Source organism: Ictalurus furcatus, chromosome 24 (assembly GCF_023375685.1).
Source record: "Ictalurus furcatus strain D&B chromosome 24, Billie_1.0, whole genome shotgun sequence".
NCBI lineage: Eukaryota > Metazoa > Chordata > Actinopteri > Siluriformes > Ictaluridae > Ictalurus > Ictalurus furcatus.
In genome coordinates, this window is record NC_071278.1 from 19,089,670 (window position 1) to 19,106,720 (window position 17,051).

At 38.9% G+C, this 17,051-nt stretch overlaps 1 protein-coding gene across 10 annotated transcripts in view; it reads left to right on the forward strand.

Moving 5' to 3' along the window:
* The window catches only part of pleca (plectin a), a 116,538-nt gene that overhangs the window by 53,436 nt on the left and 46,051 nt on the right, over positions 1 to 17,051 (forward strand). For 2 of the 10 annotated variants that reach the window (XM_053612508.1, XM_053612511.1), the window contains exon 1: positions 4,097 to 5,450. The exons of 4 other annotated variants lie outside the window; for them this stretch is intronic. In XM_053612508.1, coding sequence (XP_053468483.1) covers positions 5,339 to 5,450 — 112 coding nt within the window. In that variant the 5' untranslated portion in view covers positions 4,097 to 5,338. Of the gene's footprint in view, positions 1 to 1,944; positions 2,779 to 4,096; positions 5,451 to 9,571; positions 11,013 to 14,843; positions 16,567 to 17,051 lie in introns of those variants that run through there. 4 more of the 10 variants (XM_053612507.1, XM_053612510.1, XM_053612513.1 and 1 more) reach the window with 3 other exon arrangements.

Genomic DNA, 17,051 nt, shown 5'->3' on the forward strand with positions numbered 1-17,051 from the left:
ACTTCATTTTTGTTCCCAATGATCTGGGACATTCCTATCAACAAGCTCCCAACAGTATTGGCTGTAGAGCAGGTGACTTGGGTATGACCTTCCATGAAGTGGGTTTTAAGTTAATCAGAACTGATTGTTGTGTAAAACCAAGCAAACCTGAACAGACTTCAGTGAAAGTGTGGTGACCATTTTCCTCATTTCCTTTTTATAAACTATATTTCTTTACATTTCACTTGCATCAAGTGTTTCAGGAGTTATAATTATAGGACTATGTGCTATAGAACTGGAAATGAACTCCTCCTGTACAAAAGTTATCAGCAACTCAAACTAGACTAATCCACCCAAGCCAGCCTGTTCCTTCCAAAGGAACACTTAAAATAGAAAAAGCTGTCCTGCCTCCTCTGCTATGTACTGTAGTATGGGAAGGAAAATGGGGGAATGATGCATTGTGGCCAAATATTGGCTTCCCTCGTTAGCTTTCTGGACCATCTGGTTTATACAGGCATACATATGCTGCAAATATTTATAAAGAGAGCTGCTGTTGCTCTTGCAGCTGCTGTTGTCTCTCTTAATTTAACATTCACTCAGTCATTCACTGACAGACCCACATCCAGAGAGATCCTGCTTCAGTAATGAGAGGAAGCGAAAGAGAAAGTCCTTCCTTGGCGACTTGTTCAGAGTTTGATATATAGAGAGTCAGATATACTATGGTTAGAGTCAGATGTACTATGTGCTTGAAACTGTGCTTGAAAAGTTCTTAACGTGCCAAAAAATGCATCAGCTGTCTATTTAAAACTAAAACGCTGGCCGGTTGTACTGCATATAATTTAACGGCTTCCATTCAGTTTCCTAGCTTCATTTTTCTCAACCTTTGAGAAAAGTAGGCAGTTATGTGCACCAAGAACCCAGTGGCCACAGCGGTAATGCTAATTTTACAGCTATGGGAAAACCGTTGGACAGAAAATGGCACGTCAACAGAATGTTTACAGAATCTGGCAGTGACAAATTCTCCCACGTGTGGCTTTATAATCTATATGTTCTTATGTTGCCACCTGCTGGTGGTAAATTTTACTAAAATCTGAAGAAATCTATCTGCAGACTATAGAACGGAAAGAAAGACACTGAGGTGATGCTTTTGACAGCCTGGAGCTTGATTCATCATGTGGCCATAGTGAGTCAGTGATGTGGGTAGACTGCTTGAAACGCCCCATCATATGCCGCACCAGAAGTTTCCATTCCCAGGCCGATAAATGACGAAGTAGGAGCGGGAGATCTGAGTCCAATTAGCTTCCAGTTAGTTTTTCCCTTCCTTGTTTCTCCTCTCTCTCCCTCTCTCTCACTTGAACGGGCAGAAATTGACTCACTCCAGTATTCCTGAAGATCACATTTAGACGTTACCACCCTTGATTTTGCCAATAATGACTATTCCCAACTATAGCAGTCCTGCCTGCAGGAAATAAAGGCTCTACAGTCAGAAAGACGAAAGACACGACAAGCTCTCAGTGCTTTTCTCAGTGTGTTTGAGTTTTTTGTGGTTTGAACATTAGGCTAGATGTGATGGAGTTTGATGATGGTAGATTCTTCATGGAGGATTTGATCCAACAGGGCCAAGGTAGGCACAATTTGACCTCTATATTCAAGCTGCATAAGTGAATCGGGCTCAGACATTTAGAAAGAGGGCTCATTCTCCATGAAAAAAAGTTTCAGCATTGTTTATTTAGCCTGGTGTTATGTAGTTGATTAACAGGGAATACTCTACACGGCATCTGATTCACAGTGCATGATTAGAGGGTTTCATTTTGTAAATATTAAACTACAGTGAATGTAGATTTTATCTGCATAAAGCAACCACTGACTATAAATAGGATAAATTCATCCATGTGTCTAGTGTAAAAATGTCTAGCCTCAAATAAACACAGTGCATTCAGTCATCTAGATGTAATTAAATCCATGTTGTGTACGAGAAGTTGTCCAAAACTGCTATGAGTAAACACTCTGGTATTCACATATGACTTTGACTTAGACAGTATGCTTGGGAAATGTTTGGCCTGCTGTAGAATTCCCAGGCCCGAACCAAACATAAAGATACGTCTTAAAATATTTCTCAGATCCCCACAGGCTCTGAGAGCTAAGGGTTCTTTAAGGGACCTGATGAAGTGGTAGGGGTGTTGAAGGATCCATGGCCCCTGGAACATGTGTCTCAATGCAAAGACTGGTGGAGAGGGTTAGGGTAGGGTGGGAGATGCAGACCAGTCCATCCCAGTTTATCACCCTCAGTGGACCAAATAATAGAGCTTGTGGCATGCTTAGCACTGCCCACTACTGCTTGAGAGGCTGCACACACACAATCATATCTTTGTCAGAAGGTTTACACAGTCCAAAGTTTCTTACATACTTTTTCCTAAAACGTCAAAACTTGAGGGAAAATCGATGCATTTACCAGTGTTTCACAGCTAAGTGTATGTTGGAATCCATCCTGAATCCCCTTGTCACAACCAACAACAACCACGACCACAAAGGAAGTACTTTTCCACAGTGGAAAGCCATGTGGAGCCATGCAGATGAATAAAACTCCAGTCCCCCCTTTTCCTTCTCCCTCCCAATTTCCTTCCAGCATTTTCTTTTTTCAACTTTTTTTTTTCTTTCACTTTGCCTACTGTACACCAATCTCTTGAGGTCAGACGTGCTAAATTGTCAGTGACTGTCTGTTTCGGCTGAAAGGGATCACAAGGCTGCTGGGTACAGCTATGAACCTCTGCTGCTGTTGTTGCCGTCCACGTCTAAGTGGTAGGTGGGCAATGGCACGTTCACAGACCATTCGGTTAAAGCTGGGTGTAGACTTGGATGCTGGAATTGAAATGCAGTGTGTTTTGGGGTAGGGCTGGGCGATATATCTATATAATATCGATGTCGTGGTAAATGATCACGCGATACACTTTTCTGAGATACCGTTGGTATGGTAAAGTATTATTTATTTATTTTTTTCTTTACATTTTTAATAATTACAGATTAAATGGTATGGAATGGATGCCACTGATTTGACGGTTAGTTTTGTTGTGAACTTAATCTTTGTCTTTGCAGGCATTTAAAAAAAAAAAGCATTGTCAATGTCAGCTTAACGTTTTGTTTTTATGTGATAGTTTGTTAGCTAAATTATATCTTGTGAGACACATGTATTGTAGAAAAGTCCTCAAGTATCATGATATGATATTTTTGTCGCATCGCACAGCCCTATTTTGGGGCATCCTCATTGTATTTAGTGTTATATATGTTAAGGCCTTGACCAACTAGGTGGGTGCAGATATATTGTGATGTATTTATTAAGGTTATTAATTTAGTGTATATTGACGTGACAGTTGTATTGAGGTCATATGAATTTTTGCATGAGTTGCTTAAAACTTTAGGCAGCAGTTTTTCCAGAATATGGAAGTGTGTTATTAAAGACACTATAATGCACTGAAATGTGATGATGATTATTATTATTATTTCAGTTTTGTCCTTGTCATTTTTATTCTACCGTACCCACCATTACTGTTTATCTCTTGCAAACTAAGGAAGATGAAACTGACCCCACCCTTCAGGAGAAAATGAGCTGTCCTCTAGAGGACGCCACTTTAGTTCTGTCCAAAACCAACAACCAATTCAGACCTCAAGTATGGCTCAAGAATGGCTGACAACTCAGGCTTAATAGTGCCTTGTCATACTGCCAGTGCAGATCAGATCATATAAGGTCACCCTGCTGTCTTTCTCTTTACCCCACTCTGTGTATATGTTTTGTTCAGTTCTGTCTCTAATTCTCACGCTCTACTGTTTCAATTTTGCGATAAACTTCAGTAACCTTCATTCAAATGAAGATAATACCTGGTAGGTCATTGGCTGTGTGTGTGTGTGTGTGTGTGTGTGTGTGTGTGTGCTTATGCATGTGTTTTATGACAGTGTCTCAGGTTAGTTGCATAACTACATACCTGTCTTGGATTCCTTTCTGCTTTTAAACCCTTCTGTAGTCTCTTTCACGCCAAACATAAATCAAGTGTAATGTCATCTATTTGTGGCGGCTTTATACCGGCTCTGTGTGGCAGTGACAGTGCAGACTTTCCTCCCCAAGGCTACACTGGTGGTTGGTTTAATCGGATCAGGATTGGGTTTCTTCCGGCTGTCTGCAGCAGTGTCACTTTCAAGCTTGTACCAAGTGTTGAAGCAAAACAGAACATTTTGTGTGTGCGGAAGGAGCACTGCTCACTGTCTATTAGGTTAACTTGGAAAGCAGTGCTTTTTATGATGTTTATATTGCAGGGGTGTGTTTGTGTGTGATCGCAGGCGAGTTTGTGACATGGTGCCAAGTGAGTGATGATAATGTCAAGGACTTTCTGTCCACTCAGTAAATAAAGAGTGATCTGACAAAGTAGTGCCGCAATCCACTATACATTTCCGTATTGACTTTAACTGTTGCACACAGCTCTGATCAATTTTTATTCCTAAGAACTGTAACATGATCTCCTTGGATAGCGTCTGTAAACTCTATCCCTTGGACAGACTGAATGCCCAGCTCTTTTGGGCTTCTGGGAAGTCAGGGCACATGTGTTTTTGGGTTTAGGCATAAGGAAGGAATTAACTGAAGGGAATAAAAATACTGTTGTTACATAATGAATGAGAATGAAGGAGAAGTAAGAAAAGTTCAGAAATTAAGCTTAGGGAAATAGCACGAATAAATGGTGAGAGGGACAAGCAGAGTGAAAAACTCACCTTCTTTGAAGGACAGTTAGCCTGAAGTTAAACTCGATGTATTGTTTTGCTCTGTCAGACTCTTATCAAAATAAAAGTCAAGCAAACCTTTGTGTTTATTTACCTGCAGGCACGTGGTTGACGAGAAAGTGAAAAAAAAAACCCCTCATGTATTATTAACGGAAACCTATGAGAGTCTGTGGAAGGACAAAGATCTTTGTTGCATAGTTCAAACAAAACCGGTAACATGGAATAGATCAAATCTGCTGTGTAAGACATAAGTGTGAAGAAACAAAAGCAAGACATAATGCAAGAAGAGAGCTTTTGGATGAACTGAATAACAAGAAAGCAAGGGAGGGAAAGAGGGAGGGGAGGAAGTTAAGCCACTTTTGCCGGAGGACTGAGTCAGAGAGAGAGAGAGCGCGAGAGAAGGAGGGGGCAACACAAGCACGCTCGGCTCATGTATCCAGAATAGATGCATCGTGCTTGCGGCGTTTAAAGTCCAGAGAGAGAACCACACCCCTCTCTGCCCACCCTCCTACGCTCTAGCCTCCCTCACCTTTCACCTTGAGCCTCGTTCTGCTGCGTGTAAACGCTCACCGGCAGACATTCTGTCTCAGGCCCAATGCCGGTGAGCCCCCCTGGAAACGTGTTCCCAACCCTCGTGGTTTTGGGTCATATAGTCACGTTGATAGTCGTGTGGAATTGGAGGCAGCGGAAGAGGCAACTCGAAGAAGGTAAGACTGCGATTTTAGAAAACGTTTCATTTGAAAAGTTCTGTGTGATAAAGGATTAGAATAGCTGCAAGCAGTTGGTCTTCTGACGTCGCTGGTGAGGTTCTCGTCTTGTATGCTTCTTCTCCCTATGAGTGACCACCCCTCGCTCTGTCTCTCTCTCTCTCTCTCTCTCGCTCTCTCTCACCCCTATTTTCCTGGCATGCCGTACTGCGACACTTAACCCTATAAATGCCGAGTGCAACCAGATGACGTTTTAGGGGCGTATCCTTACAGTTGTATTCAGCCCCCTGTCAGCCTACATTACTACTGAATTAATATCTCTGCAGAAAAGAAAAAAAAGACTTACATTAATGCTTTTCGGTCCTTTGTGTACAGTGTTGGTTGTACTTTTGTGCGAGTTTGGAAGCATGCCATAAAGAAACCTGGAAGCATGTAAGGAATGTTAATAGTCAGAGGCGTACACAGGATCCACCTGGTTTTGTTGCAGACGTTCGTAGCTGTGTGCATAGTTAAGTTGACCTTTTAAAGGTTCTAGTGAGAGGCTCAAATTGCTGCTGTCACATTTCTGTTTTAGGCTAGGAGGGGCTTGGTCTTTTAAAAAAATGTATTCAGCAGTTAGAAGCCACACCCTAAACGCAGGTGTTGGATGACAGGTGTATTCATCTCCTTTTCTGGTATGAAGAGCGTACAGGAAATGAAAAATGCGACACTGTATATACTATTCTCTGATGTTGGTTTGTCGGTTTCTGCAAACGTGTTTGCCATTGCAGTGTTTAACATTTTTCAACATTATTCCCTGTTGATGGCTTATTGTTATACACATCACTGTGGGTAGGTGAGGCTGGGTATTTGGGTGTGTCCATTCCAGCTAGTTTGCCTGGTAAATTACCTGTAGTCATTACACTTTGTGTATGCTTACCTACATTTGCATGTTCTCCTGAGCCCACTCACAGAAGTAAACCTTGAATATCTTGTTTAACCGGCGAACAGATGATCGTTTATTCATGGTCAGTAACACATGGCTTAGTAACCAGAGGCCTGTTGTTTGTGAGACAACAAACTCAAATTTGTTATGCTCAAAAGATGAGTGCCGCATTGTGCGATAATTCAAGCTAAATTCTACTATACACTGTAAAAAAATGACCCTGTACATTCAGAGTGTTTCTAAATAAATCAGAAAACTGGATTTCGTATCAGTGGCAACAGTAATATTGTGTAAAAATATTGCAGTTACACTGCTTGTTTGAACTCTTTTATTGCTAAACGCACTCTTGAATTAATTTGAAATAGAAATCATAAGCAAAGAATCGAATGAGTTGTGTTCATTAATACATTTCTGAGTAGCTAGCTAAGTAACGTTGCTAGCTAAGGATTAGAATTGGTGTTGGCAGGAGCTAGCTATTATCTAGCTAAGTTAATGTTACCTCACCTGCTTGCTGTTGTCCTTGATTAAAGGATGTACTGATAGTCTAACTTATAAACAGAGTATCCATTTTTGATTAAAAAAGGTTTTTGTATTTAAAATTTAATTAGCTACCACCAGCTACATTTAGACTACCTATTGAAACTTGCATAACCACTGTATAATTATTGCACTATAGGTATACAGTATATCATGGTATAATGTGATGTCCTTTCAATTTTACTACATTTACTGACTTATTTTGGTATTCTTTGGTTTCTTTTTCGAACAAAATTTGTATTCGTTGTCAGCCACAACCAGTGTGCGTTAGAAAGCCATGTACTCTATTAGCTCATGTTCAGTCTTTGTTACATCAGATTATATGTGACACAGTGTTTTTTCATATAAACATGTTCAATGCTGCTGTCATGGTTTGGACAAAATCCTTACCTAAGAAGAATTATAACCAGTATACAGCCTCAGTTATAATACAGTCAACTACTACTATAAATAATTAAAGCACTTTTATAGTAGCTGTAAAGTAAGGTGCATATGAATAATAACGTATATAATATACTGCACCATAACATTTGATTTGTAGGGGAAAGTGTTGTTAAACAGAGCAGGTGATGATACTAAATTTAGATCTCCTTCTTTCATGCCATGTATATTGGTGTTGGGAACATACCATTCAAACATTGTAGCCCTCAGATATTGGTCTGTGGAGTACAGTGTGCAGTTTCATAAGCATTCATCTGACAGTCATTCATGGTTGTAAGTCAGGTGGTTTTTTAGAGATTTGTTCAGAGGTGATTTAAATAACGAACACAGTCGTACTCATGACACCAGCGCTCAGCCGTGGTTTATTTAAATCTCTGAACAGACCGTATGTGTATCCTGGATACCGCCATAACACTGTCAACTTCCAAGAAGGTCGAACTTCTTTACACTGGGAGGCACGTCAAGCCATTTGATATGTGCTCCACTGATTGCTGGGTAAACATCTTTAGACATCCTGAATGTTACTGTTAAGCACGAGTACATGAAAATGGAAAATGATCTTTTCATAAGATGGCCTGCACATACAGACAGGATGTTGTAAATCTATTTATAAAAGGGTATATAGGCAGACTAGGTAGGTGGACTTGGGTGGAGGCTATTATCTGTGGCTTTTTTATGTAATTTTATTGTTCGGATGTAGCCTTGAGCGAGATACTCCCTTTTTTTTTTTTTTTACGACGCATGCTCAGCTAGTGTTACGTCACATTTATCTAAATTCTTTATTGAACACTTGTCACAAAATCTATTATACATAGCAGCACCAATTTTACAAGTACACTCCAGTGATGTGATTTCACATTTAAGACCCTTTAAGATGCTGTGCGCCTTCCCCAGTTTTGTCCCATATGTTGGTCTTCGCAGTGACTCAGTATCAATCGTTCCCAAGGACTGGGAAAATATCGTTCATGTCTTTACAACCCAAAGATGTTTTTTAATCCTTGTCCAGTCATAAGCATGTCATAAGTGAACCGATTATAAATCTTAGTTGCTGAATTCTCCAATGTTGTGTGGTAGCTTTAGGTAGATCTAACACACGGCTCCCAAAGACTGTTTACTTTTCCATGTACTCGGCTACGCAAGCTCGTAATCAAACCCAGTGCTCCACATGTGCTGTGGTCTGGAGTGACTCAGAGTTGCTGAATGCGTAGATTCAGTTCATTTCCTCTGTTTTAAATTTTCATGTGGTTTGTATGACTCACACGAGGAAAATAACGTTTCGAAAACTTTTAGAAAAAGGCCACTTTTACCACATTGCGTACCTTTGTAGTGTACATTATCAGATCTATTAAGTGCTTTCTAATATTTTTGTTCAGCCTGAACACGAGTTTCTGCAAAATATTGGGCAAATTTTAAGCATTCAACAGCCACATGGTGTATCACAGCTTTACAGTCCCTGTGTCTGTGAGTTTCCTCAGGGTTCTCCAGTTTTCTCCCACCTCCCAAAAACATGCCAGAGTCAGAACGCCAGTTAATCCTATATCTAAGACAGTTTCAGAAATTTCTGATTAAGCTTTAGCCATTAAAACAATACTGAGAACAAATCCTTTTTAAATTTCAGCTACTGGTTATTATTTTCAAACTGCTGCATGCCACAAGTTGTGGTCATGACTTGATGGTGAGGATTTATTAATTCAAGTAATTTCATATTTTAAGATGAGTTTATCATTGTAGCCTACACCGTGATAATGATGATTGCTGCAAACAGAAGGCTGACGTTTCTCTAGATCCTTAGATAACTCTTTCACTAGTAGCTCACAATCTAATGCTGCATTTGTTTGCTTTTATAACCAAATATTGAATCAACTACCTCATCTTAAACAAAAAAAAAAGCACACTTAGTATCATGCAAACTCAGTGACTAGCTTTAAATTAAGGACACTGGATTTAAACAATGTGGCTGCACCCTTTGCACCCTTTTGTAACAAATTGCAAGATTCAGTTTCATGTGTAAGAAATCAAACGAAATCCAAAATCACCCTTGCTCAAATTTGAACAAAACAAATATACACATACATACATATATATATATATATATATATATATATATATATATATATATATATATATATATATATATATATATATATATATATATAAATTTATTTCTTTTATAATTATTTATAGCTTGTTCCTTTCTTGGAGATGATGATGATGATTATTACTATTATTATTATTATTTGTTTTGTTTTATATACCACAGATTTATATACCACACTCTTGAACTCTCAAATTTGATTGGTCAGTAATTGTTGATTAATTACCTACAACAGCAGCTCTGACTGTAGTTTCAACTGTAATTCAAACCACAGGGTTATATTAATGCACTCATACATTATAATACATTATCATTTCTAACATATAATGTGATTCTATAAATTCCATAGTTTCTCATTCACAGAGACTTCTATGGCAAACACTGCACAATAATCTAACACTGATAAACTATTTTTTTTTTATTGAAAGTGTTATTTTAAAAAGCTTTCTGTAAGGAGACACACTTTATATTCAGCATTTAAGGAAGGAGCCTGCATAGAAGAGTCTTCATGACGCACTTACCACATTCTTGATGACATACAAGCTGCGTATTAAAAAAACAAAAAAAATCGTATTAACTTTAAGAGAGAGGAAAAAGAGTGGCGAGGCTGGTGAACTGTTCATAGCTCTTATACCACAAGCGATAACATTAGCTAACTTGTCTCACTGACATTAACTGTAATTATACATGAATAAAAAGTATGACATGTCACTCACTGATAAATTACAAACTGTAATCAGCAAACTGCAGTGGTATAAGAGGAATAAAACACTTAGTGACATGATGTTCACATCATCCATTCGTGGAATATTTTCCCATAACAAGTCGTTTATTCCTTATTTATGCTCTGGAATATGGCACTTGTTGCATCTTGAACAGATTCACCTTTAAAACTTTTTTTTGACTGTAAAGTATGTTATTAAAAACTTTGATAGATGCCTATGCATGGTAGTAACAATGTTTGTTCAGGCTGGATGTTTTTCAGGATACATGCACATAGTCCAAGTAGACTTGCTTTAAAGAATTTTTTTTGTTTGTTTGTTTTGGGTTTTTTTTTTAAATGCACTATTTTTATATGATAGGCTAAAATTGAAATAATATGTTACTGGTTTAATGTCATTTTTGTTTTTTAAATAAATCATGCCTGAGTGTAACTGTGACGGATTTAACAGGGGTGTCCTGGGGAGTCACATTTCAAATCGCGCAACTCCCGGCGCGCGCAGTCCGCCTCAGCTCTCAGCTCCACAGCACACACCTCGATGGGCCGGGCTTCCCCTCTGCCGCCTGATGTGTCCTCGGACACGACAACAAAGCGCTAAGCGAGCGATCTGAACTGCGGAGGAGGCGGATATAGCATACACACAGAGAGAGAGCGCGCGCGCGAGAGAGAGGGAGTTTTGCATACTGGACATGGCTGCTGCCGAGGACATGGCGGCCGTCGCGGCGCTCGCGCCCTGTTTCACTACGTTCAGCCTTGACGTGATTTACGGACGCGCCGCTTACATTCACGAGCTGAGCTGCGGGGAAGTCGGACCACATCTGTACAGCCGCATGTGCTGCGCAGGTGAGTGAGAATGCGGAGAGGTTGGGGCGCGTAAAGACCGGCTGGACACGTCCCAAACCACCAGTAGCGTACAATGTTGACATAGTGTCCTGTTTAGTAGGCTAGTATTCTCTTTGGGACGTACTGTAGCTGTGTGTTTTAGTGAGACGGATAGGAGGGGCTCGGCAGGTTAACCCGTTGTGTGACTCCCCCTTCACTGCTGGTTTGTAATTGGGACACGGAGCGCAGTTCTGCGGAGTGTGCTGCGCGCTGTTTCATTCTGTCCCTGCGCTTAAAGGCCCCCTGACCTGAAGATTTCGGGTTCTGTGATTTATGCTCTGGAGCTAATTGAACACCTATGAAGGAACATGTACAAAGAGTTTCATGCTTGAAAGAAAATAAATACCTTTGTTGTTTGTTGTGTTCTGCTGAGATTTCAAAGATGTGACTTCATACCTATTTATGTATGTGTGTGTGTATGCATGTATGTAATTATTTGTTTGTTTGTTTGTTTCCTCACTTACTTGCTTGATGTAAAAATTATCTCATCCCACTGTTATTAAGCGTAAAGCTTCCAAAACCATGCACTCATGTACCTTTTGCATTTTTATTGTTTTGCTTTGATCCCCTTTTCAGTGCACATGTGGCTTTTTTTTGTTTGTTTGTTTACTATATGCGCTCTTTGAACAGCATTTTTTAATATATATATATATATATATATATATATATATATATATATATATATATATATATATATATATATATATATATATGGACTGTTCTATATAGAGGACTGTATAGGGTGTAGTGAAAAAGACACTTTCTAGGGAACACTTCCTCATCACCTGCCATTACATAAACATTTAGAATTTTACACTTTACCTACCAACCAGAACCTTCATTTGTTAATTTTAAAACATAGTATTTAGTAACTACAATGGATTTTCCACTACTTAAGCATGAAGAAGCGTAATGAAGTAATGAGAGTGTGGCGTGGTAGTCTGGACTTGACAAGTTATATATATATCTTGGAACTGTATATGGTTTCATGCTGAGAAAGAACGTGATGAGGTTATATCTGGTCTCTAAGAAAGATCTGCCTTCCAAAAATTAAATGGGAAAATTCCACATTGGAAAAGTCTCCTCATCTTTTCTGGAGGCGTACGGACCAAAACCGTAGAATCTAAAAATACACCCCTTTCCTCTGTCTGTAACTGTGTGTTGGGATCTATTGCTTTCTTGACATCACTCATATTTTATTTTCCATCCATAAGGCCCAGCATGGTTGTTAAGTCGACTGATCTAATGTAGTTGATGTTGAACTTGGACATGGTTGTGCAAATGGTTTTTTTTTAATCATACTGGTTTTTAACTGGAACGTTCACTCTTCCATAGTGAACACAAGAGGGAGCCATTTTCTTAAGCCATAAAACCATTTAGTCACAACCTTATAAAGTTTGGTGTAGCTGTTGAATGAAAAACAGATTTAGGGCCATTCCAGGACTCTCCTTGTTAATTAAGTAAAATGCTTACAAAGAAAGAAACCTGGATGTGCCAGTAGTTTACTCTGCATTAATGCACCACCACCAGGTTCTCCTTTTTCTGCGTGCCAGGAAGGTGCCGTTATTCCCGGTTCTATTTTTCATGTGAGCCATTAGGGAAGTTTGATGCCCCGGCTTCCGTGTTGCAAGATCCGTTGGGCAATTCTGGCTTTGCTCCACAATAACAGTGATAAGGGTGTGGATTATCCAGCACTCTTCTTGTATATCTATCAAAAACAGAATCAAGATTTGATCTTTTATTTCATAATTAACTTAGCTGTTGGAACTCAATCCGAAATTTGCACAGAAAATAACACCAGTAGGTGCCCTTTTGTTTAAAATGGTAATGAAACACCTGTGCTTGTTGAACCTCATACTGCACCTGCCATAAATCGGAGTGTTTTTATGGCAGTGTCTGTTGGCGAGTGAGAGGAAAAACATGTTCAGATAACATTCCAGTCTTCAGTATGACACTCTTGGTACAAGCGATCACATGTACCTTTGGTTCAGTGTGTGTTGGTGTCGGTTCGCTGGGGTCAGAGATTAGATTTGCCTCCATATTTTATCAAGTATAACAATCGCTTTGTTCCTGATTAAACTGTACTGTAGGATTTGCACCTATCAACTTTCTCTCATCTTGCATGCACGACAGGCTTCCAGATCTTTCTGTATTGCGTTCACAGTACGTTTCCATCCAGAAACCGCTCAACAATGACCGTTCTTGTTATACCACAGTGATGCTGAATGCTTGATTCTGATTAATCGTTAGATGATGGTTCGTTTTCTATAGCCGCAGCTCTGGAAGTAGTTCTAGCCGCAAGGTTTATGTTAATGCATCATCATTTCTATATTAACAACTTACACAGGATCCTCTACAAAAACGGACTTTTAAAATGTGTGTAATTGTTGATATGGTGAAGTTGTCTTTGAGGAGACATTTATTTAGGATTTCTGGAAGGAGTCTCTAAGGCCAGAACTTTGTAAAAGCGGTTTTTAGGCTGCAGCAATTTCTTAGTAATGTAACAAGCTGCACTTTTTGCCTTCTAATCATCAAGCGAGTGTAAAAAGAGAGGTTTGTGAGGAATGATATATATATGATACTGTTATATATAAGTGATAAGAGGAACAAACTTGTTTCATGGACATTCCTCAACATTAAGTGTAATTATAAATGTAAACTATAAAGAGCACAATATATATGTCATGTGATAAATAATTTTGGCATGGTAAGAGTAACGCCACTTCACATCACTCTGTGATTGATTAGTTTCCTATAACATCACACCTTTTGTGTATTATTCCTTACATTTCAAGATGGGTGATGCATTTCTTTATATTTTAGCAATTATATTTTAATTACTAAAGAGCATTTTAGAGTATTTTGGTCTTTTTATTATTATTATTATTATTATTTATACATATCTTCTCTCAGCATTTATCACACAGTACTATGTGGTTTGGAATCCCCTAGGTCTCTTTGCTGTCCTGATTCCAGGCTGCAATCCTTCAAACAAGACATCAGATCCTTATTCACTCAGCTCAAGTCTAAACAAGCTGTGGGACCGAGCTAAAATGCAAAGAATCCTCTCCTCATCTTTTATCCAAGCAGAGATGACATTTTGTAATGGTCTAACAGTTCAAAGGAATCTGAATAGAGTCACAGCAGGTTTTTAAAAAAAAAAAAAAAAAATTTTTACATTTATAATATACAAACTATGAATACACTATTACATATTAGACATTTTTTTCACCAAATACCTAAATCTTTGTATTTATGGATGGACAACTTAAGTTGTAAGTCAAATGCAATTGAGTGCAAATATTTGCATCTCAACTGATTTCTGGGTAAAAAAAAAAAAGTAAAAAGGAAACTGAGCCACTTTTTCACAATGTATCAGAAAAGTAGAATAAATTAAATATTTCTGTCTTTTTCATTTTGTTTTAAGGGTGTACTAACTTTTGCACTCAGCTGTACATGTTATTTGCTACAAATGCCTAATTCGAGTGCTCAATATGTAGTCCTTTTCAGTTACACATAGATTATTATTCCCAGTAAAACAACAACAACAACAAAAAACATTTCTCTTCTTATTGAGATTTTTTTGGAAAAGGTTCAAACCTGAGTGTTCTTGGACCGTCAATTTTATATAATTATAACCCATTATTCATTCTCGTTGTTCTGTCTGGATGTGCATTAAATGCAGACAGAGTGATGCTTTGTGTGTGTACCTGTACATACTCAGGGCCACATTCTGCACTACATAATGCAGCTTTTCAGCCACAAATAGACACATATAGACAGATCAGTGCACATACCTGTGTTTTTATGGTAGGACCGATTCAAATCATTTCTGTGCCTTTGCATCACTTTTGTGTCACAGAGTCATAGCCCAAGGCCATATCAAACACTGAGCTGCTTTAGCAGACTCTAATCTTCCCCCTAAATGCTACCATGTGGCGTTCCAGCCAAAATCGCTCTAATGTGGTGGGAAAGTGTGATTTTTTTTAAAAATAAGACCGTGAGTCACATTTTCCTTCGGGTAAAGAATGGGCTTTCCCCTGTATAGGAATCGAAGACTCTTACAGTGCCCCCTGTTGATCAGATGCATAACAAGCCTCCTTTAGAGGCCTTGCCCCCCATCATCCTGATTTCTGGTACAGCAGCTAATGCCTAAATAATTCCCTTCTGCCCTTTTATTCAGTATGTGGTCCATATTTGTTTCAGCTACGTGTATAAATCTGTGCATACTGCATGTACAGTCGTGGTACGTTTAATGGTCTTCATCAGTAGTTTGTTCCTATCATGGGTGAGAGAACAGAAGTGTGTCGCTTTTTTATTCCTTTTGGCCAATTCATAAAATTTTTCTGGATAGCAGAACCGTTATGGCTGTTTTTGCACTTTGCTGCTTGCACAGCAGATTAAGCAGTTTTGCCTGACGTGTCTTGTTTCTCTGGAAGCCTTGTATACTACACCTGATTTTTACTATATTTTTCCAAAAACAGTACGTCACAAAGTGCTTCATTCAACTAATGCCACACAAATTTGCCAACAGTTACATTGTTCTATTCATTAAAGAACAGCATGTACTCTTCTTGTTTATAGACACGTTTAATGCTGTGGAACGTAACGTTGCTTCGTTATAGCCACTCTATCGTTCCCTCTCCAGTCTCTCTCTTTTCACTCTCTTAAAGCTAATAAGGCAAAAGAAAAGCTGTCACTGAGAAACCGGGAATTGTGAAGTCGAACGAGTGCGTTAGTATAAAGCTGTGATTTCCTTTGCAGCACTTTTCTCAGAGCTGCTGTTGTAGAAATTGAATCAACACCATCTGCCCAATCAGTATCGAGAATTCAACAGCACTGTGGTATAATCAGCTTTAACAATCGTGTCTTTATATTCCCTACTTCCCATTTACTCATTTTCATTTCTCCTATTTCTGTCATTGTGGTTTCTTTATAGCGTTATAGTTCTGTCTCACTGTTTCAGTCCTGTCTACTCCCTACTTACTGTGGAGACAGACAGAGAGAGAGAGAGAGATGGGAGAGAAGGGCAAGTTCTTGCTATTTCACATTGACCCCCACTCTTTTCCAAAAGAGCAGTAAATGACAGTGTCTGACCTTATTCCCCGAGGCAAGGTATTTACTGCATGGAGGAAGAAGGGAAAGGAGGAGGAGGTAAAGAAGGGAACTGAACGAGAGGGAGAGGAAGAAAGTGAAAAAGGAGGGAGAAGAGAGAGGTTAAGCAAGAGCAGAAATCACTGACTTGGAACACACCCACCCAAAATCACTGACTTGGAACACACCCACCATGGCATTTCTCTTCATGCTCAGCTGCCGTTAATTATCAGATAGAGTAAAAGTGTTAAAAAGTGTAAAGATTTAGTGGTTTAACATTTACTAAGAGAAAGAGAAGTGGAGAAAATGGCTCTACGGAAGTTCGTTAGGACTTATTCGACCGATAGTATGGGTAGTGACGTGGTGTTCGCAGAGGACAACTACTACCAGGGGATGCTCAAGTCCACGGAGGGAAAGAAAGGTAGCACTGAAAATCTACATCTATAGATTGTATTATTTTGTTTCGTACAGGTTACAGTGTTTCACCATAAAAATGTCTGTTCCTTGCTTTTTTATGCTAGGGTCTGACTGTTTTTTTTTCTCTAGATGCTGTGTAAATGCTCTCAACATGCATGTGTAGATATGACTTGCTCTTATAAATGTGTATATCCATATTGCTCTTATATATGTGTACTGTATATATTCGTGTCCTTAAACACCCTTTTTATGTTTTCCCTAACAGTCAGTGAAACTGAAACTATAAATAAAATCCAACTGATAGATAACAGTCTAATTTCGCCCCTGGCCAAAGCTATATTTGGGATGGAATGGAATGATATAATCTTAAATCATGTATTTGCACTGAGTGGTCTGGTATGCACAGGTACAGATATGTAGGGCTGGAATACTGTGCAGACTGTGAGACAAAAAAAATAAAGTCCATGCATTTGAAATGGTTCAAGTACA